Raw genomic sequence first — 22,116 nt, forward strand, 5'->3', positions numbered from 1 at the left:
CCTACAGCTTGAGTGAGTGAGTTAAATTGAAAAGATCATGTCAATTTTTGGAGCTCAAAGGCTTTATTCATGCAGGAACTATCTTCACAATGAGTGTCTGAGGAGAGAAATAGCATAGTTTTTCTCTGTAGAGAACAACAAATGAAATAGTTCAGCTTTTAGGGGTTAAGTTAACTTAGAGAGACATACAAACAAGTGCTTGTGGGATTGCTAGACAAAACAGTGCCCTCTTGTGGTTAAAACTCACATATGCATTAACTAGAAACTTGTGAGAAGGGAACTTGTTTGCCTTCCTCCAATGCAAGTAGCATTATATCATGCACCAGTAAGGATGTCTTCCCCCTGGCCAATAAAAAACACACAACATCAGTAGAAAAGCAAATACATATGCACACATTCTCATAAAAACAGCTTTCTCAGCAAGTGGTGTGTGCATGTGCGCACGCACATGTGCTTAACTTTGGGGCATTTGCTCCTCCTGGAGCGTTGTGAACTCAGACCTAAAGATTACTGCAGCCTCACTCTTTTTAGAAGCTAGCTCTGTGCTGTAAAGCAGGAATGACATTGCTCCCTATCTGTCTGTTTCTTCTCCCCAGGAGACAGATACTGGATCTTCAAGGACAATAATGTGGAGGAAGGTTACCCCCGGCCCATCTCGGATTTTGGCTTGCCGCCGGGAGGCATCGACGCCGCATTTTCCTGGGCCCAGAATGACAAGACTTATTTCTTTAAGGACACTCTCTATTGGTGCTATGATGACCACGAGCGGAGGATGGATCCTGGCTATCCTTTGGAGACCATGTTGTGGAAGGGGATCCCCAGTGGGCTGGATGATGCCACGCGGTGGTCCGACGGTAAGTGTTAAGCACTGGATCAAACGGGAGGGGGGGGAGGGGCTGTACATCAAGCTGGCGAGGCTTTGCCCTGTGCTCAGAATGCTACAACATAAAGGCCAGAACGAGTGGGATCTGCTCGTATGTGTGCCTCCCAACTTGCAATATTTTAAATATTACAAATATGCATGCTGGGCCTACAACAAAAGGTTGCCGCATGGAACACATCTATGCAGGGCAGCAGCCATGCCCATTGCCAGGATACTGCATTCCGTCCCCCCTCCCAAGGGACAACCAACATTCTGTCCTGCATGCTCAGCCCTTTAACTTTCTCCCCACCCAGAGAGTCAGCATGGCCCTTGGTCAGTCCAACAACATTTGGAAGGCCATGGATTTCCCATTTCCATCTCATTGCATTTATCTCACAGGATGGCTATTAAGCAAGTTGGGAACATTCTTCCAGATATTGGCTACTGAGCATGTTCATAGGCATCTGGGCAGCCAATGTGAGAACAAGATACTGGACCAGATGGGCCTTTGGCCTGATCCAACAGGACTCTTCTTAAATTCCCATATACTCCACCATTTAGCTTAGCACTGCCTTTCCCAACCTCAGGTCTCCAGATGTTGTTGGACTACAACTCTTATCATCCCTGACCACTGGTCCTGATAGCTAGGGGTGATGGGAGTTGTTGCCCAACAACATCTGAGGACCCAGTGCTGAGAAAGACTGGTCTATACTGACGAGCAGCATCTCTCTAAGGTTTCAGGCAGATGTGCCACCCAGCCCTGGCCAAGGGTTGCACCTAGGGCTTTCTGCACACAAGGCTCCATGCTCTGTCACTGAGCCATTGCCCTTTCACTGAAAAGACAGTAAGATTCCAGTCTGCATGTTTCTAAGAAAAGGGAATGAATGAATAGGGAAAAGGGAGCACTGTTCTGCTCGAGTCCTGCTTGTGGACTTCTCATAGGCATCTTGTTGGCCTCCGCAAGTACAGGAGGCCAGACTAGATGAATCAGGTCCAGCAAGTGGACTTGTTGGATGCAGAGAGGAATGATGGGAGGAACCAGCTGGGGAACCAAGAAGGGAAGAAAGCTCAGAACCTGGGGAGCGGTGGTGGGACAATGATGAGTGGTCAGAGGGAGAAGTGGGAGAAGACCAGGAAGAGGAGCTATCGGAAGCTGAAGGGGTAACAGGGCTCAGTGAGTTAGGGGAGTATGTGGCAGACAGCAGTCGAGAATCAGAGGCAGAAGCTGAAGCAGACAAGTGGGAGGAGGGAGGTCAAGAGGCAGAAATGAACCAGGCTAATGCAGAGTCACAAGTGTCCCTCCTCCTGCTGCAACAAGGTCCCCTCTCCCTCTGACTCCCAAAACCAGGAGAGGGATGAAATGGGTGGAGCAAAGACAGGCTGCACACAGGCACAGTCTCCGATTGCTTGGAAGAAGCCCTGGAGGGGAGGAGACATAGATGGCTGTAGGAAGGCAGACTTCTAATCTCAGCAACTGATTTCATGGCATAGGACCTACGGGGTATGAGCTGCTGTGCTCATTAGGCCTGAAACCCAGCCAAGTCTGTGAAGATCATGTTCCTCTAATAATGAGTTAACTCCAGCTTTGAACTATGTGATTTACTGACTGACTTGCTCCGTGACAGCAAGGCTCTTCTCAGGTTCCCCTCTTGCTTCCTTTTCCAGGGGCAACCTACTTCTTCAAGGGAAAAGAATACTGGAAAGTCATGGACAGTGACTTGGAAGCTGAGCCCGGTTACCCACAATCCATTGCCAGAGACTGGCTGGTTTGCAGCGACATGCAGGCGGATTCGCCTGAGCCAGCCGAGAGCAGCAGGACAGGGGGCCGGTCCAAGCAGGGGCACCACGACGAGAGCCGCTCTGAGAGCGAGGTCTGCTCCTGCACTTCTTCCTCTCCCGGGTCGCCCTCATCCGGCTCAGCTCTCAGACTCTGCGTAGGCCTCGCCTTCGCCAGCCTTTGGACAGCGGCGCTGCTTCAGAGATCGCTATGACAGAGGGTGTCAGGTGGACCAGAACATACCGCAGCAATTCAGGGATGCAAATAAAGAGAAGAAATAGGGGTGTTTTTTTTAGAAATAAAGCAAAACAAAGAACAAAATCACAGGATGCAACACGCCGTTAAAATGAGCGACACAGTTAACATTCCTAGGAACGTGAAGGAAAATGTTTCAGATTCTCCATGAGAAGTGAACAGCCTCTATTTTATTTTATTCCCCCTTTCTGGTTATTTTTGTAAAAAAAAAAATATGAAAAAAAGAATAATGTTATTTTAAGTTAACGAGCTTTGACAGCAGCTTCTGTGGGTTTCTCACTCCCCAGCCATACTTGTCTCCTCACTTCCTTCTCCCACTGCACCACGCCCCCCCACACACACACAAAAAAAGAAAAGAATAAAGACTCTCATCTTGCCATCGGAAATATTCATTAGAGGTCTATTTTGCTTAGGACATTTGAATGACAGCAAGAAGGAAAGCGCTGTCCGTTATAGTGGGGAGGGGCAGGAGACGAGAGGCTGGGCATTTTGGTGGCCGATTCTGTTTGCATGGTGTCAGAGGTTATTACGGCTACTCCTGAGTAACGACTCTCCACATACTTGTCTTTCAGCAGTTTTTATTAGTGCAGGCTATTTACAGTGAGCTGGGTATGTACAACATGTCTGCTCAGTCCAATGCAGAATCCGGCACTGCCCCCCCCCCACGTGACCCTCTCCAACATAGTAGTCTCGGGACAGTGAATCTCCTCCCTCTCTTTCTTCTGCGTAATTCCGGAACCGGAGGAAGGGGTCTACGCTCCAGGCTTTCGCTTTCTCCCTTCTCCCCCTCCCTTGCCTCACTCCTGTGTGACCGGGGCTCTCTCATGTTGCTGGAGCCCTGGCCCTCTCTCTCCATTCCCCCACTAGCTTCCTCAGAGCCCTCGCTTCCCTCGCTACTTGGGGAGGAGCTACTTCTGATGCAAGGGGGCGGTTCTCTGTACTTTCCCCCCCTTACACATGGTAATCGTGAAAAGGAAAGAAGATAAGGCGCCATTACCAAAATGTGGTTGTGGTTCCATGTGTGGAGGACTGAGACCATAAATCCAGCCCTGGCACATTTGTTTCAGAAAGTGGCAACATCCTCAAAGTCGCTCCTATCACAGATGCAGCTGGCGGATGGGCACAGCTCAGTGATGGGATATCTGCTTTGAGTGCAGAAGCCCCCAGGCTCCATCCCTGGCACCTTCAGGTGGGACTGGGAACCCTACAACCAGTGCGTCCCCAACTCTGGCTTGTGAAGCTGTGCTTGCGTTATCGTAGCCACAGTTCACACCTACCCTGTGCTTTCCTGAGAAATTGTGCATTTTGATGTGTTTTGATTTGAAAACATAAAGCAATCTCTAGACAGAGCCAGGCCCCATCTCTGCCCACTTAACGCAGGCTACTCAGAAATGCATACAACCATGCAGATGTACACATCATGTAATCTGAAACACAGATGGGCAGGTGGGGGGATGACCTCCCTGCGTTTTTAGCCCGTAGACTCAATACTGTTTCTGTTATTGATTACCTTCCCTTCCCTCTGAAGTCCCAGGGTGTTGCACAACTTTAAAACACATTATTAAAAGCAGTTTTAAACTACTTTTTAAAAGGGTAAAGGTAAAGGACCCCTGTCCGTTAGGTCCGGTTGTGGACGACTCTAAGGTTGCGGCGCTCATCTCACTTTACAGGCCGAGGGAGTCGGCGTTTGTCCGCAGACAGTTTTTCCGGGTCATGTGGCCAGCATGTGGTGAAACCAGAGCAGCACACGGAAACACTGTTTACCTTCCAGCCGGAGCGGTACCTATTTATCTACTTGCCCTTTTTTTTTGGCGTGCTTTCGATCTGCTAGGTGGGCAGGAGCTGGGACTGAGCAACGGGAGCTCACCCTGTCGCGGGTATTCAAACCACTGACCTTCCGATCGGCAAGCCCTAGGATCAGTGGTTTAGACCACAGCGCCACCCGCGTCCTTTTAAACAACTTACAATCACAGAAATAAGCTGGATCCTTTTAAAAAAATGACACCTCGAGTTTGGAAACCATTTCTTGCCAGACGGGGGCAGCAAAGACAACCCAATTCAGCAGAGAGAGCAAAACCACCTGTTCATTGAACACCCATTCTGATTTGTTCCCGCAAAGTTTGCTGTGGAGGTTGGACAATAAGGCAGCTTATTGAAGATTCAGTCTGATTTGTTTGCAGGGAGATTAGACACTGTTGTGCCCAGTAATCGTTGTCCCACACTTTCCAGCAGCTTTTCCAGTCACTTTCCTGATTGCATAAAGGCTGGTTTCAAGGGCAAAGCCAGTTTGCTGCAGAAGAGCACCAAATTGATTTCAACTGCACAACTGAAATTTGTTCGAAACTCCCATTGTTCTAGGCGCATTTTGCGACAGGGAATTTCATTAGGGTGAGCACTTTCTGAGCTCTGGGCGCAGTACTGCGCTCGAAGATTTCAGATCAAAACTGCAGAGTGGAAGGAAAGGAGGACCTTTTTCTGCCCCCCCCCCTTCCAGCTACTCTCTGAAGACTGGAGAAGAGACCCTCTTCAGAATATTAGGGGGGTGGGCAGGGAAAGGACTAGACCATATGAACATAATATTTTAGTTGCAGTTCATTCATTTCCAGCACTGCATTCTGCTGAATATAAAAAAGCACGCCTGGACATTCCATTGTTGCACACACACAACCTCAGCTCAAGGTGTCATTTAGCTCCCGGCTTTCATATCTCAGCTTCTAACGCGATCTGGAAGTGTGTGCAGGAAGAGAGAGAATGAGACTGGTCCCTTAGCAACATAAGAGGCAGAATATGCCTTGAAATTTCAGAATACGCCTTGAAATTTAGTTGGAACTCAGCCCGAACTCAGTTCAGGCACTTTTCAGGTGGGCGGCAGTGCCGTTCTCAGAGAACGAGGGAGGTGTTCATGGCGAGTTCCGGCATCTCTTCTTCTAGAAAAAAATAGCACTGACTATACCCCGACCAGAGATACTATCCCTCTCTGTAAACTTCTCTCCACAGGGCAGGAAAGAAGCAGACAGGCAATGCCCCCCCCCCCGCCCCGGATTGTCAGTACAAAGGGCACTTCAACGAACAATAAACAGGGTAGTGATAGACCAGCAAAATGCAAAGCCACACAAAAATATATCACCAAGGGCAACTGCTCCACAATAAGGAGTACAAACAAGCAAACAAATAAATTACAGAAGTAGTCTTTTTCTTTACAGAATCATGTCCTAAATCAGTCTGTGAGCCAGCTCGCTTCCTGCATGTTTAATTTTGGCTTACGTGTTTTATTTTGGCCTCTTTGCTCCCTTCTGCTCCTCCACGCAATGTATGGTCAGGCAAGTCTCCCGTGCTGATAAGTATTCCAGGAACTTTGGCAAGACTCCTCTCAACAGCCAGTTCTAGCACTTTTTTTAAAAAAAGACCTGACAGATTTTGTTAGCAGGTGGCAGAGTGTTAGTCACTGAATGCAGACTGCAGAGGGAAATGAAATCCTTGTGATGCTTTACTGAGTAACCTGAACAATAACAGCATTTAACTTGAAAGGGAAGGAACAGAGAGGTTTGTTCTTCCTTAGTTCAGACATAGCAGGAAGACATTTGAGCTAAAACAAACAGAGGCAACTCCCTCAGAACAACACAGCCAATCAGAGCATGGTAATGAAGATCCCGCCACTCTACCTGGTTGCTAAGCAACAGCTCCGCCCATCCCCTTCTTGGCTAGTTGACTTTTACGCTAACATAATTGACCCATTAGGAAGAACATTGAGACATCTTGCTTGCTGCTAAGTGCTGTCAATTTTGCAGCTCCAAATGGAATGGAGCAAATTCTTTTACAAGTCTTGTTCCAAAAGCCCCCTAAGACTGCTTCCATATTGTCACTATTTTCAGGTGGCATACCCTGTTTTCCCTATTTTAAGACATAGTCATAAAATAAGCCATAGCAGGATTTTTAAGCATTCAAGGAATATAAGCCATACCCCGAAAATAAGACATAGTGATAGGCGCAACAGCAATGCCGGCCGCGGCAGGAGAAGGAGGGAAAAAAATAAGACATCGCCTGAAAATAAGCCATAGTGTGCTTTTTTGAGGAAAAATAAATATAAGATGGTGTCTTATTTTCGGAGAAACACGGTAATGATAAATTCAAGGTGCACAATTATTGTTGCTTGCACAACAAATCCGCTTTCCAAAAAGATTGGACTTTTTGCAACAGAAGAAGTGACAGAGTGCTGGTAAGTGTGGGATACCACTTCATAGAAGTTGAAGGTACCATGAGGGTCATCTAGTCGAACCCCTGCAATGCGGGAATCATAGCACCCATGACAAATGGCCAGCCAACCTCTCTTTAAAAAACCCTCCGAAGAAGGAAAGTTCACCATCTTCCAAGGTAAGCCAAGGTAAGCCCATTCCACTGCCAGACAGCTCTTACTGTCAGAAAGTTCTTCCTGGTGTTTTGTTGAAATCACCTTTCTTGTAATTTGAAGCCGTTGGTTCGAGTTCTACCCTCTGGAGCAGGAGAAAAACAAATTTGCTCCATCTTCCATCTGACAACTCTTCAGATATTTGAAGATGGCTATCACGTCTCCTCTGTCTCCTCTTCTCCCATACCCAAATCTTTAAACCGTTCCTCATAAGGCTTAAGTTTCCAGACCCTTGATCATCTTGGTTGCCCTCCTCCACACACATCTGCCGGGCACAACATCCTCTAACCTCCCCTCAATTCAGAATGAATGCTCAATGAACAGATAATAATAATATAATAATAATTTATTATTTATACCCCGCCCATCTGGCCGGGTTCCCCCAGCCACTCTGGGCGGCTTCCAACAAAATATCAAAATACAGAAATCCATCAGACATTAAAAGCTTCCCTGAACAGGGCTGCCTTAAGATGCCTTCTAAAGGTCTGGTAGTTGTTGTTCTCTTTGACCTCTAGTGGGAGGGCATTCCACAGGGTGGGTGCCACTACCAAGAAGGCCCTCTGCCTGGTTCCCTGTAACTTGGCTTCTCGTAGCGAAGGAACCGCCAGAAGGCCCTCGGCGCTGGACCTCAGTGTCCGGGCAGAACGATGGGGGAGGAGACGCTCCTTCAGGTATACTGGACCGAGGCCGTTTAGGGCTTTAAAGGTCAGCAGCAACACTTTGAATTGTGCTCGGAAACGTACTGGGAGCCAATGTAGGTCTTTCAGAACCGGTGTTATGTGGTCTCGGCGGCCACTCCCAGTCACCAGTCTAGCTGCCGCATTCTGGGTTAGTTGTAGTTTCCGGGTCACCTTCAAAGGTAGCCCCACATAGAGCGCATTGCAGTAGTCCAAGGGAGAGATAACTAGAGCATGCACCACTCTGGCGACACAGTCCGCGGGCAGGTAGGGTCTCAGCCTGCGTACCAGATGGAGCTGATAAACAGCTGCCCTGGACACAGAATTGACCTGCGCCTCCATGGACAGCTGTGAGTCCAAAATGACTCCCAGGCTGCGCACCTGGTCCTTCAAGGGCACAGTTACCCCATTCAGGACCAGGGAGTCCTCCACACCTGCCCGCCTCCTGTCCCCCACAAACAGTACTTCTGTCTTGTCGGGATTCAACCTCAATCCGTTAGCCGCCATCCATCCTCCAACCGCCTCCAAGCACTCACACAGGACCTTCACCGCCTTCACTGGTTCTGATTTGAAAGAGAGGTAGAGCTGGGTATCGTCCGCATACTGATGAACACTCAGCCCAAACCCCCTGATGAACTCTCCAAGCGGCTGCATGTAGATGTTAAAAAGCATGGGGGAGAGGACAGAACCCTGAGGCACCCCACAAGTGAGGGCCCAGGGGTCTGAACACTCATCCCCCCCACCACCGCCACTTTCTGAACACGGCCCAGGAGGAAGGAGCGGAACCACTGTATGACAGTGCCCCCAGCTCCCAACCCCTCTAGACGGTCCAGAAGGATGTTCTGGTCGATGGTGTCAAAAGCCACCTCACTTCCACACCAGACAGTTAAAGCGTTCTTTTTACCACGTTGACAGGCATGGCCTTCCCCCAAAGTATCTTGGGAGATGTAGTTTGCTATGGGTGGTGCGAGTTGTTAGGAGACCTCTCACAGAGCTACCGTTCCCAGCACCCTTCTTTTAAAAAAAAACCCCGTTCTATCTCGCCTGTCAGAGGCAGGATCTCTCTGAACACCAGTTGCTTGGGAATCACAAGCAGGGAGAGGGCTGCTGTGTTCTGGACCTGTGAAAAAAGGATGCTGGGTTGGATGGGTCTGATCCAGGAAGGCTCTTCTCATGTTCACATGATTTGCCACCTCAGGAAGACCTGGGCTTCTAACTGTCAATCGATAACTCTCGGAATCAGCACAAACAGTGCAGCTGGAAGGGTTCCTGGAAAATGCACTTAATGGAGCATAGCCATTACAAGGGGAGAGGGCTGATAAGAGGCATTGAACTTTAATGAGGCAAACATTCAAGAGAGAGGGCTTGGTTATCTAGGGCAAGGGGGAACTCAAGGAGGCCTCGTGGAAAGTCTCTGCATGGAACTGGGTGACCTGGGTGTTGCAGTCAAACACAAAGGAGGAGAGTGGGGCTCCTAGACCTTGCCTGGCTGTTTGCAAGAGGGACTTGGCATATAAAACACTTGAAGGCACCGGAGCCTCCTTTGCCCCTGGCATGTGCTGCAAAGAAAGCTCTGAGAATAATTTGTCTTTGCCCAGAGGCCCTCCACATCCATTCATATGATTATCCCCATTCTGCAAACGGCTTGCCGCTCAGTTTCCTGGAGAGTAAGGCTCTCAATAGCTGCCAGTCCAATGTGGTGCTATGGTCTAAACCGCTGAGCTTCTTGGGCTTGCCGATCAGAAGGTCGACGATTCGAATCCATGCAACAGGGTGAGCTCCTGTTGCTCTGCCCCGGGTCCTGCCAACCTAGCTGTTTGAAAGCACGCCAGTGCGAGCAGATAAATAGGTACCACTGTGGTGGGAAGGTAAATGGCATTTCCGTTGTTGTAAACAAAATCTGCCCTTTTTCCCTTATGGGGTACCCAAGAGCCCGTATAGAGTCCTTAAGTGGGTTCCCTATCGGTAGGAGAAAATAATGGAGGCCACCCAGAGAATATTGAGAACCAAGCAGCTAGTAAGCCTGATTTTTATTAAACTGTTTATTTAAAAAGCCAATACAATTCTGGGCTGCATCAATAGGAGTATAGCATCTAGATCTAGGGAAGTAATAGTACCACTGTATTCTGCTCTGGTCAGACCTCACCTGGAGTACTGTGTCCAGTTCTGGGCACCACAGTTCAAGAAGGATACTGACAAGCTGGAACATGTCCAGAAGAGGGCAACCAAAATGGTCAAAGGCCTGGAAACGATGCCTTATGAGGAACGGCTTAGGGAGCTGGGTATGTTTAGCCTGGAGAAGAGAAGGTTAAGGGGTGATATGATAGCCATGTTCAAATATATGAAAGGATGTCATATGGAGGAGGGAGAAAGATTGTCTTCTGCTGCTCCAGAGAAGTGGACACGGAGCAATGGATTCAAACTACAAGAAAGAAGATTCCACCTAAACATTAGGAAGAACTTCCTGACAGTAAGAGCTGTTTGGCAGTGGAATTTGCTACCAAGGAGTGTGGTGGAGTCTCCTTCTTTGGAGGTCTTTAAGCAGAGGCTTGACAGGCATATGTCAAGAATGCTTTGATGGTGTTTCCTGCTTGGCAGGGGGTTGGACTGGATGGTCCTTGTGGTCTCTTCCAACTCTATGATTCTATGAACAGGGCCTTCACTCAGTACATGCAGGAAGGAAGAGTAACCCAGAACAAAGCTGTGCCAGCCCTTATACAGACATTTTAAATGGCCTGCCCTGGAGCCCAAGACCACCTCCAGAAACATCATACTATACATCACAGAAAGAGGTGGTCTCCAGCAGATATACATCACAGGGTGCGGTCTAAAACAGAATCCTGAGTGTGTTGTTTATTTCCTGTCTGCCAGGTTACCTGATTGCATTACCTGGGTTTTGGCCACTCTTTTGTTATTACAACTACTGTACTTAATTCCTGAATCCAGGTCACAGGTCACAGGCTCACCCTATTCATACCTTACATGTGCCCTTGACCTACAACACCTTCTAGAAATGACACCAAAGAAGGATGTTCTTCTCATTACAGGGGATTGGAATGCTAAAGTAGGGAATCAAGAGATAAAAGGAACAACTGGCAAGTTTGGCCTTGGAGTTCAAAATGAAGCAGGGCAAAGGCTAATAGAGTTCTGTCAAGAGAACAAGCTGGTCATCACAAACACTCTCTTCCAACAACACAAGAGACGACTCTACACATGGATATCACCAAATGGGCAGCATCGAAATCAGATTGATTATATTCTCTGCAGCCAAAGATGGAGAAGCTCTATACAATCAGCAAAAACAAGACCTGGAGCTGACTGTAACTCAGATCATCAGCTTCTTATAGCAAAATTCCAGCTTAAACTGAAGAAAGTAGGAAAAACCACTGGGCCAGTAAGCTACAATCTGAATCAAATCCCTTATGAATACACAGTAGAAGTGAGGAACAGGTTTAAGGATTTAGATTTGGTGGACAGAGTGCCTGAAGAACTATGGATGGAGGCTCGTAACATTATACAGGAGGCAGCAACGAAAACCATCCCAAGGAAAAGGAAATGCAAGAAAGCAAAATGGCTGTCCAACGAGGCCTTACAAATAGCGGAGGAGAGGAGGCAAGCAAAATGCAAGGGAGATAGGGAAAGATACAGGAAACTGAATGCAGATTTCCAAAAAACAGCAAGGAGAGACAAGAGGGTCTTCTTAAATGAGCAATGCAAAGAAATAGAGGAAAACAATAGAATGGGGAAAACCAGAGATCTGTTCAAGAAAATTGGAGATATGAAAGGAACATTTCGTACAAAGATTACCATAATCAAGGACAAAAGTGGTAAGGACCTAACAGAAGCAGAAGACATCAAGAAGAGGTGGCAAGAATACACAGAGGAATTATACCAGAAAGACATGGAGGTTTCGTACACCCCAGGTAGTGTGGTTGCTGACCTTGAGCCAGACATCTTGGAGAGTGAAGTCAAATGGGCCTTAGAAAGCACTGCAAATAACAAGGCCAGTGGAAGTGATGATATTCCAGCTGAACTATTTAAAATTTTAAAAGATGATGCTGTTAAGGTGCTACACCCAATATGCCAGCAAGTTTGGAAAACTCAGCAATGGCCAAAGGATTGGAGAAGATCAGTCTACATCCCAATTCCAAAGAAGGGCAGTGCCAAAGAATGCTCCAACTACCGCACAATTGCACTCATTTCACACGCCAGCAAGGTTATGCTTAAAATTCTACAAGGCAGGCTTAGGCAGTATGTGGACCGAGAACTCCCAGAAGTGCAAGCTGGATTTCGAAAGGGCAGAGGAACCAGAGACCAAATAGCAAACATGCGCTGGATTATGGAGAAAGCTAGAGAGTTCCAGAAAAACGTCTACTTCTGCTTCATTGACTATGCAAAAGCCTTTGACTGTGTCGACCACAGCAAACTATGGCAAGTTCTTAAAGAAATGGGAGTGCCTGATCACCTCATCTGTCTCCTGAGAAATCTCTATGTGGGACAAGAAGCTACAGTTAGAACTGGATATGGAACAACTGAGTGGTTCAAAATTGGGAAAGGAGTACGACAAGGTTGTATATTGTCTCCCTGCTTATTTAACTTATATGCAGAATTCATCATGCGAAAGGCTGGACTAGATGAATCCCAAGCCGGAATTAAGATTGCCGGAAGAAATATCAACAACCTCAGATATGCAGATGACACAACCTTGATGGCAGAAAGCGAGGAGGAATTAAAGAACCTTTTAATGAGGGTGAAAGAGGAGAGCGCAAAATATGGTCTGAAGCTCAACATCAAAAAAACCAAGATCATGGCCACTGGTCCCATCACCTCCTGGCAAATAGAAGGGGAAGAAATGGAGGCAGTGAGAGATTTTACCTTCTTGGGCTCCTTGATCACTGCAGATGGTGACAGCAGTCACGAAATTAAAAGACGCCTGCTTCTTGGGAGAAAAGCAATGACAAACCTAGACAGCATCTTAAAAAGCAGAGACATCACCTTGCCGACAAAGGTCCGTATAGTTAAAGCTATGGTTTTCCCAGTAGTGATGTATGGAAGTGAGAGCTGGACCATAAAGAAGGCTGATCGCCGAAGAATTGATGCTTTTGAATTATGGTGCTGGAGGAGACTCTTGAGAGTCCCATGGACTGCAAGAAGATCAAACCTATCCATTCTTAAGGAAATCAGCCCTGAGTGCTCCCTGGAAGGACAGATCGTGAAGCTGAGGCTCCAATACTTTGGCCACCTCATGAGAAGAGAAGAATCCTTGGAAAAGACCCTGATGTTGGGAAAGATTGAGGGCACTAGGAGAAGGGGACGTCAGAGAACAAGGTGGTTGGACAGTGTTCTCGAAGCTACGAACATGAGTTTGACCAAACTGCGGGAGGCAGTGCAAGACAGGAGTGCCTGGCGTGCTATGGTCCATGGGGTCACGAAGAGTCGGACACGACTAAACGACTAAACAACAACAACAACATGTGCCCTTGAGGCAGGACTTGTGAACAAAGACACAATGGGGAGGCTTCCCATTTCCTTCGACCTTGCAGAGAAATATTTGAGGTCAATTTGGGAAAGTCAAAATGGTTTCAGGACTTTTTCTGTGGGTTTCAGACATGTGGTTCATATATATATGTATGTGCTTGCTCGGTACATTTATGAACATTTATTATATATATAAAAGAACTTAAAATTCTTATAACACCGTGCACTCTGCTTTCCGTCACAGCGTTCCATTGCGCCAGAAGCGGTTTAGTCCTGCTGGCCACATGACCCGGAAAGTTGCCTGTGGACAAACACTGGCTCCCTGGGCCTGAAAGCGAGATGAGTGCCGCAACAGTGTGATGCAGCAGCTAAAAAAGCCAATGCAATTCTGGGCTGCATCAATAGGAGTATAGCATCTAGATCAAGGGAAGTAATAGTACCACTGTATTCTGCTCTGGTCAGACCTCACCTGGAGTACTGTGTCCAGTTCTGGGCACCACAGTTCAAGAAAGATACTGACAAGCTGGAACGTGTCCAGAAGAGGGCAACCAAAATGGTCAAAGGCCTGGAAACGATGCCTTATGAGGAACGGCTTAGGGAGCTGGGTATGTTTAGCCTGGGGAAGAGAAGGTTAAGGGGTGATATGATAGCCATGTTCAAATATATAAAAGGATGTCATATAGAGGTGGGTGAAAGGTTGTTTTCTGCTGCTCCAGAGAAGCGGACACGGAGCAATGGATTCAAACTACAGTACAAGAAATAAGATTCCACCTAAACATTAGGAAGAACTTCCTGACAGTAAGAGCTGTTCAACAGTGGAATTTGCTGCCAAGAAGTGTGGTGGGGTCTCCTTCTTTGGAGGTCTTTAAGCAGAGGCTTGACAGCCATATGTCAGGAATGCTTTTATGGTGTTTCCTGCTTGGCAGGGGGTTGGACTGGATGGCCCTTGTGGTCTCTTCCAACTCTATGATTCTATGATTTTATGAACCCCATAGTCGCCTTTGACTGGACTTAACCACCCGGGGGTCCTTTACCTTTACCTTTTTACCATATTATATCTAGGAGGAGAGAAGGCATGTCTCTGAATAAGAGCGGCTGAGGATCACAAGAGAGGAAAGGGCTGCTACACTCAGGTGCTGTTTGTGGGCCTCACAAAGGCATCCAGTTGGTCTCTATGGGAAGCAGGGGCACCAGCTTCTATGGGCCAAGCCCTTTGGGGGGGGCCCAAATATTTTGAGGGTGGGTGCTGGCCTTCCCCCAATGTCCCAAAAGCATGATGTGGCTCCAGTGGCTGAATCCTTCTCCTCCTTCTGCCACAAAGGGGAAGGAGGGTTGAAGCTGCCTCTCACTGGAGGTGGTACCAAGAGGAAGCGGAAGAGGAGCTGCTGGCCATTGAGGTCGCGCTGCCGCCATGTTTGGCTCCACCTCAAGCTCCCAATGTCCTGACATCACGAGCATGACGTCGCCCCACTCCCCCATTCATCCTCACAAGCTGGCACCTCTGGACAGTGGCGAGTGCGAAACATCAACCTGAGTCTGTTCTCGTGGCAAGATGATGTCAGGCTCATGACAAGGAAAGAGTAACCCGTTTCCTGCGTGGTGATGTTGCATTGCAGCACAGGGGCCCTCCCTTGTCAGGCTAATGTTGCGGTTAGTGCACACTTTTACTCATCAGTTACTTACACAACAGGGTGCAGATTCAAACTTCATTAGAAGCCATTATGCAGGGCAAGAGAATGGCACTGGTTGGAAAGGCTTGGGCTCTTGACAAAATTTGGATTTGGGTCCAGTGTCACCCCATCAGTGGCACTTGAAGAAAGATGCCGTCCCCCACCCACCATTTGTGCCTGGACAAGGCCCGGTGTGTGTGTGTGATATGTCAAGTTTTAGATGTGAAGGCATACCAAGTGTCCCTATTTTCCAGGGAGAGCCCCAGATTTACAGAAGCCATCCCGGTTTCTGATTTGACCCTGGAATGCCTCGCTTTTCCTTAAGACTTCCCTATTTTCTTTGGAGAAATGTTGGGTGGTATGGAGCATACATTGGCAACCTCCAGCCCATGGGCCGGATACGGCCCACGGAGGCCGTTTATCCGACCCACGAGCCACCTGGTCACCAAGCCACCCACTCGGCAACTCCTCTGCGTGCTGCACTAAACTGGCGCAGCACGGTGCGGGGACTCACCGAGCGGTGCCAGAAATGGTGCCAGTGCCTGCGCAGATGCCAAAAATTGCTTCTGCGCAGGTGCAATTTCCGGCATCTGCGCAGCCGCAAAAGCAATTTTCGGTGCCCCGGACATGGGCAGCGCGACGCTGGAAATCACTTCTGCGTATGTCCAGCCCATGTCCAGCCCACGGACAATAGTCCGTGTGAAGGCTCCGGCCCATGGCTGGAAAACGTTGTCGATGCCTGGTATGGAGTTATGCAACCCCCGAGCCAAGGAGTGAAGTAACTATACAACTTTTGAAAGCAGCCCTGGAAGGTTTTTATAAAAAATGTTTAATGTTTCCTTATGTTTGAAGCTGCCCAGAGTGACTGGGGCATGGGTGGGGTATAAAAATAAAATTATTATTATTGTTGTTGTTGTTGTTGTTGAATAGGATGACCCTATTTTCATTGGAGAAATGTTGGAAGGAATGGATATGACATGCTCATTTCTGTCATGACAGCCCGGATCACTCTTCCAAGATGACAACTCACCACCACTGCCACAAACAGGTCTAGCAACCCAAAGTCAATTAAGTGCCGGTGCTGACAACAGCCAAGATGGCATCTCACAGTGCTTAACCACAAATCTAGCAGCCTTTAGATCAGGCATCCCCAAACTTCTGCCCTCCAGATGTTTTGGACTACAATTCCCATCTTCCCCAACCACTGGTCCTGTTAGCTAGGGACCATGGGAGTTGTAGGCCAAAACATCTGGTTTGAGGATGCCTGCTTTAGATTACTTCCTAAAGTGTTTCTGCTCCCTGCTACTCTTCCTTAAATTATACAACCCGCCACTTTGACCTGTTGTCTGGGCTCCTGTTGAATTTTGCAATGAGAAAATCTTATAGATGTTGCCATGGATTTCAAGCTTCCCCAGTTGGTTCCAATCTAACTTTTATCATCCTATTTAATGCTTAAAATAACAACAATGCATAAGGTCTAGGAAGTGGTCGTTTTCCATCCTATTTCCCACCCCCGCCCCCCAGCCTTCTCCTGTTGCCAGACAGAAAATGACTGGGGTGTGTGTGTGAAAACAATGCAAGACAATCAATAAGGCAAATGAAAGCATGTTTAGTGGATAGGAAAGGTCCCTGTTGCAGCATGCATGCATTCATTCATTCATTCATTCATTTATTGCATTTCTATCCCATTGCGCTCTCTCTAAGGAGCTCAAGCTCGTGTACACTGTTCCCCTTCTCCCCCTTTTATCTTCACAGCAACGCTGTAAGGTAGGGTGAGGCTGAGAGGCAGTGATGGGCTCAGGGTCACCCAGTGAGCTTCATGGCTGAGCAGGGATTTAAACCCTGTCCTCCCAGCTCCTAGTCTGATACTAACCACTACACCATACTGCATAAAATAACTCTTAATCGGCTATACAAATGGTGTCAGTACCTGAGTGACTTTGCAGTAGAGATGAGAGGAACCAGGTGGGTGGCTTTTTCGAAAAGCTTTTACCTCTGTGGAATACCTCTTTCTGTCGCACAACCCATTTTTGGAGGACTGCAAAACAAGAAATCCTCCTGACCTCACTCTGAATAGGCTTTAGGATGTGAACATTTTTATTTTCATTTTTATTTTTATTATTAAATACATTTCTATACCGGCCTTCATTCGAGGATCACTGGGGAGTTTACAATATAAAAACACAAAAACACACAGCATAGTAACAAACAAAAGAATAAACACCTCCCACAGTACAGTGGTACCTCCGTTTATGACCTCAATTGGTTCCGGGGAGCCGTTCGCTCCCCGAGCAGGTCATAAACGGAGCGCCTCTTCTGAGTGTGCACAAAGCGCCGATAGAGCGCTTCTGCTCACCTGCGTGCCACAGAACCCGGATGCAAGCACTTCCAGGTCCGCGGCGGTCGCAAACCGATCGATCGCAAACCGCAGCGATCGTAAACCGAGGTATGACTGTATTATTATTATTTTAGATAACAAGATGTAATGGGTTATGTTGCATCCTACATTCAGAATGAGGGCAGAAAGCACCATCTGCTCTGATTGGCTATGTTAAAGCACAACACCATCATTCTTAATGAGCAATCCCTGATTGGTTTGGATGAGGACCCCAGGAGCAAGAAGACTCAGGATTTCTGTTGCTGCTGTTTTAAAAAGAGAACTGCAGGCACACAGAAAAGATAAATACTGGAATCCCAGACTTCCTGGGGGCCCAAAATCTGCCCAAAATATTTATACTGAGCAGGGCAGGGCTGTTTTACTCCCTCTTTGTTATCTGATTAAAAGTCCTTGTGAATCAGAATCCTCGTACTCTGTGATTTGTGATTGTGGGCCACATTCCCCTTCCCAGCCTTGTCATGACCTGCTTCGTGGGTGGTATCGCAAAATAAAATCTCTGCAGATGACATAACTCTGGTTACATTCTACCTGCGGCAGGTGGCCTTCTCTCCACGGCGCCTAATTTCTCATAAGATCACACAAAAATTGATGGGATGATGTCAGGATGACAGAAAAGCCATTTATCTTTCCAGAGTTTTCAACTCCTTGTAACCTCTGGTTTTCTCCTTGAACACGTCATCACACAGGAGCATGAAATTGCTTTTGGAGGCTGTATATGCATCCTATGTTTAAAGCACATGACTTTCCTCAAATAATCCTGCAAACTATGGTGTGTTAAGGATGCTGAGAATTATAGCTCGGTGAGAAGCAAACTACAGTGGTACCTCTGGTTGTGAATGGGATCCGTTCCAGAGGCCCGTTCACAACATGAAAAGGCCGCATCCTGAAACACCGCATCTGCGCACGTGCGTGACGCAATTCGGCGCTTCTGCGCATGCGCGCTCACTGAACCCAGAAGTAACCTGTTCCGGGACTTCCAGGTTTGGGGCGTCCGTAACCTGAAAAGACGTAACCCACACCGGATGTAACATGAGGTATGACTGCACTATTCCCAGGATTCTTTGGAGGAAGTCATGTGTTTCGACTGGATGAAGTGCAACTCAGCCCTGGGTCCCAGGGCATGGTCTGAACATACCTGATGCAGCAGCCTTGTTATAGCCAAGCAGTCTTACTCAATCATACTATAATATACTTGCACAAACATACAACAGGTGAGATGTCCTTTCTCCTGCCTGACAGACTCAGACAAGAGCTCTTGCGTGTAAGAAGTCTTTATTCAGGTAAGTAATGGTACTAACTTGGCAGCAGACACAAAGTTCAGGAATCAGGCGCAATGTTCAGAACTGAATGGAAACAACGAAGATGTCCCAACAGCTGCCATGACACACCCACCAAGGTTTTTAAAATGAGGTGTGGAGTGCTCACTGGGCTGCAGGAGCTGTTGGAGAAACACCTGTGGACCAGCATTGCCTGCTATCTGATCGCTGCTGGTGCCAAACCTAACCTTGAACTGCTCTGACCCTGCCTCTTCTCTGACCCTGTGTTGCAAACTCTGCTTTTTTGGACTGGCCCTGGAGTGCACAGCATCTCCAGGATTCCTTAAGGAGCATCTCCAGGCAGAGCTTGGAATGTCCCCTGCCTAGAAACTCTGGAGAGCTGCTGCCAGTCAGAGTAGGCAACACTGAGCTCAATGGACCAATTCAATATAAGGTGGCTTCCTGAGTGCTGTCTCTGCAGCTAGAGGCATCATGTTGCCAGGTATGGCTCCAGGTTTGAGCCTGCCATTCCCCACCAAGCGCTTTCTGGTGGGCACCTGTGATTCACCCTCAAAAAGAGGACCAAGGAAGGTAGCAACTTGCCGGTACTAATTTATAGGCATAGCTGCAAATTTAGAAAGGATTGCTATAAGCTAAATAGCAGTGCAAGGCATACTTCTCGGTTGCCTGTCCATGGACTCACTGTGGATAGTCAACTCTGAGGTCCCTCTTGTTCTCCCTTCTTAAGGTTCTTTATCCTTAAGCCAGGCTTGTCCAGAACAATTCTGCCCATCGTTGTTGGCATCCATCTGTCTTGGGAGACAAAGGAAGAGTGTGCCATCAGGGGCAACGTCAAACTGTTGGAGAGCCTGCTATGGCTGTGGAGACCAATATGGGAGAGACAAGTTTTGTTGCAGCTAGGGCAGAAGAAGGTGCCCAGTTTGCTGATGCAAATGCACCATGGCATTTCTTCTCTGTCAGGAATGAGCCAGCTCCAAGCAAAGGTTTGCAGCCAATGGCAGAAAGCAGCCAGGAACAGAGAGGGTTTGATGTTAGTCAGACAGGCTGGGGCGTCTTACGCTTATCTGGCGCCGTGGTGCACAGATCCCTCCGGTGTCCCCCACCCCGTTTCCCTCTGGGTGGGCAGCAGCTGGAGGGTGGGCGGGACGGAGGCTCTGGGCACTGCGCGGTGTGGCATGGTGGAGGTGGGCAAGGGCTGCGCTGCCAGCGGGGCTGGAGGGTAAAATTTACGTCCTCTCCCTGCTGCCTGGCCACCTGGTCTGGCCCCCCGCCGGCTAGGTTGCGTGCACGGTCGTGCTCTCCCTTCCTCCGCATTTGCAAGCAGTGCCCACTGCGCTTCGGCTCTGGTGTATTGGCGGCGGCGGCAGCAGCGCTTGCTCGCTTGGCTCGGGAAAGCAGGCAGGCGGAGGAAGCTCCTTGGCTCCGGAGAGCAGCCAGGCAGCGGAGGCGGCGAGGTCCGGCGGGTCCTCCTGCACGCCCGGGAGCACCATAAAGCAGCCACAACGTTGGAGCTGCAGACGCAGACAGAGGCGCCAGGCGCTGCCCAATGAGCTCGCAGGCAGGCAGGCGGCAACAGCCCTGGCGGGCGCGGGGCAACCTCTCCGGGCACCTTTTGGCTTTTGTGAAGATGGCGGCCTCCTCCACACTGTAGGGCAGCAGCAGGCACAGGCTGTAGGTGGTGGGGCGCCACAGCAGCTCCCGTCCGTGGACCTTGAGCTGAGCCTGGGCGGCCGAGCTGAGGCAGGGCAGCTCCACCGTCACCACCAGCTCACAAGCTGGTGTGCAGGTAAAGGGGAAGCCGCCTGGATGGAGAGGTGTATGTACATCAAAACCTCTGGCTTTTGCACGACCAGGATGTTGACTATTGTACAGTGGCTTCCATGTGCTCCAGCCCAGCCCAGCCCCTTTTCCAGCCTCTGGCCCTGCACACATTTTGCCTCTGGCTCTGACCTCAAGCTTCGGAAATGTTTCCCTGTCCCTGAAACAGAAGACAGCCCTCTTTAAAGCAGGACAAATTACTGCTCTGCCTCCAGTTCCTACTGCCAGTGCTTTTCACGCCATAAAACTGAAACAAGTAGCTACACATACACACCCCTTGAGTACAATTCCCAGCATCCTTAACACACCAGAGTTCCCATGATTCTTTGGGGGGAAGTCATGTGCTTTAAACGCATGGCGCTTCTCAGAGATTCCAGCCTGTTCTCTCCTCTCATCCTGTGATTCTCTATTCACCTTTTAGGATCTAGAAGCCTCGTCCTGGGTACATACTGTACAACCCACGTCACTTAGTGAATTCCTGAGATCAAGGACACCTCCAGGCTGGTACCCAATTCATTATTTTAATGATGTAATTAGTTCACAAGGGGCGTGAGTCAGGTCAAACTTTTTTCTGCCTCATCACAGCAGAGGTTTAAGGGTAGCAAACGTTCTCTGTTGCTTTTGAAACAGGACCTTGTGCTCCATCAGCAGCCTGGCTATTGGCTCTTGTGTGTCAGAAAGACTGTGAACCTGGCAGGTGACATTCGAATGAAACTGACTCAACATTTCAATGAAACTGACTCACTAAAGGAGAGTGGACCAATTCTGCCTTCCCTGGAGGCTATGAACTGTCTGGAGAGATATTCACTGGGTTGCATCAAAGCAGATTTCCAACACAGATGCACAATCCCCACCCACACCTCTCAGATCAACAAAAACAAAGCCTTTAAGAAATGTCAAGGTTAAATCAGATGAGGAGTTGAATAAACAAGGTAAAAAAAAAAAGCTGGAATACTCAGATGTGCACTTTCTACTATAAAATGGCATAAGCCCTACATCTGTCCCTGTTTACACAGCCCACTTGTGATGCCCCTTTGTTGTTGTTGTTGTTTAGTCGTTCAGTCATGTCCGACTCTTCGTGACCCCATGGACCAGAGCACGCCAGGCACTCCTGTCTTGCACTGCCTCCCACAGTTTTGTCAAACTCATGTTCGTAGCTTCGAGAACACTGTCCAACCATCTCATCCTCTGTTGTCCCCTTCTCCTAGTGCCCTCAATCTTTCCCAACATCAGGGTCTTTCCCAAGGATTCTTCTCTTCTCATGAGGTGGCCAAAGTATTGGAGCCTCAGCTTCACGATCTGTCCTTCCAGTGAGCACTCAGGGCTGATTTCCTTCAGAATGGAGAGGTTTGATCTTCTTGCAGTCCATGGGACTCTCAAGAGTCTCCTCCAGCACCATAATTCAAAAGCATCAATTCTTCGGCGATCAGCCTTCTTTATAGTCCAGCTCTCACTTCCATACATCACTGCTGGGAAAACCATAGCTTTAACTATACGGA

At 48.3% G+C, this 22,116-nt stretch overlaps 1 protein-coding gene across 2 annotated transcripts in view; it reads left to right on the plus strand.

Annotated features, from left to right (window-relative positions):
- The window catches only part of MMP17 (matrix metallopeptidase 17), a 151,524-nt gene extending 148,384 nt beyond the window's left edge, over positions 1-3,140 (plus strand). For both annotated transcript variants that reach the window (XM_035099020.3, XM_088659755.1), the window contains exons 9-10: positions 597-854; positions 2,528-3,140. In XM_035099020.3, the coding sequence (XP_034954911.2) occupies positions 597-854; positions 2,528-2,853 (584 nt within the window). In that variant the 3' untranslated portion in view covers positions 2,854-3,140. The remainder of the gene's footprint in view (positions 1-596; positions 855-2,527) is intronic.
- The last annotated feature ends 18,976 nt before the right edge of the window (positions 3,141-22,116 follow it).

The sequence above is a fragment of the Zootoca vivipara genome, chromosome 16, assembly GCF_965207765.1.
Source record: "Zootoca vivipara chromosome 16, rZooViv2.hap1.1, whole genome shotgun sequence".
Lineage (NCBI taxonomy): Eukaryota > Metazoa > Chordata > Lepidosauria > Squamata > Lacertidae > Zootoca > Zootoca vivipara.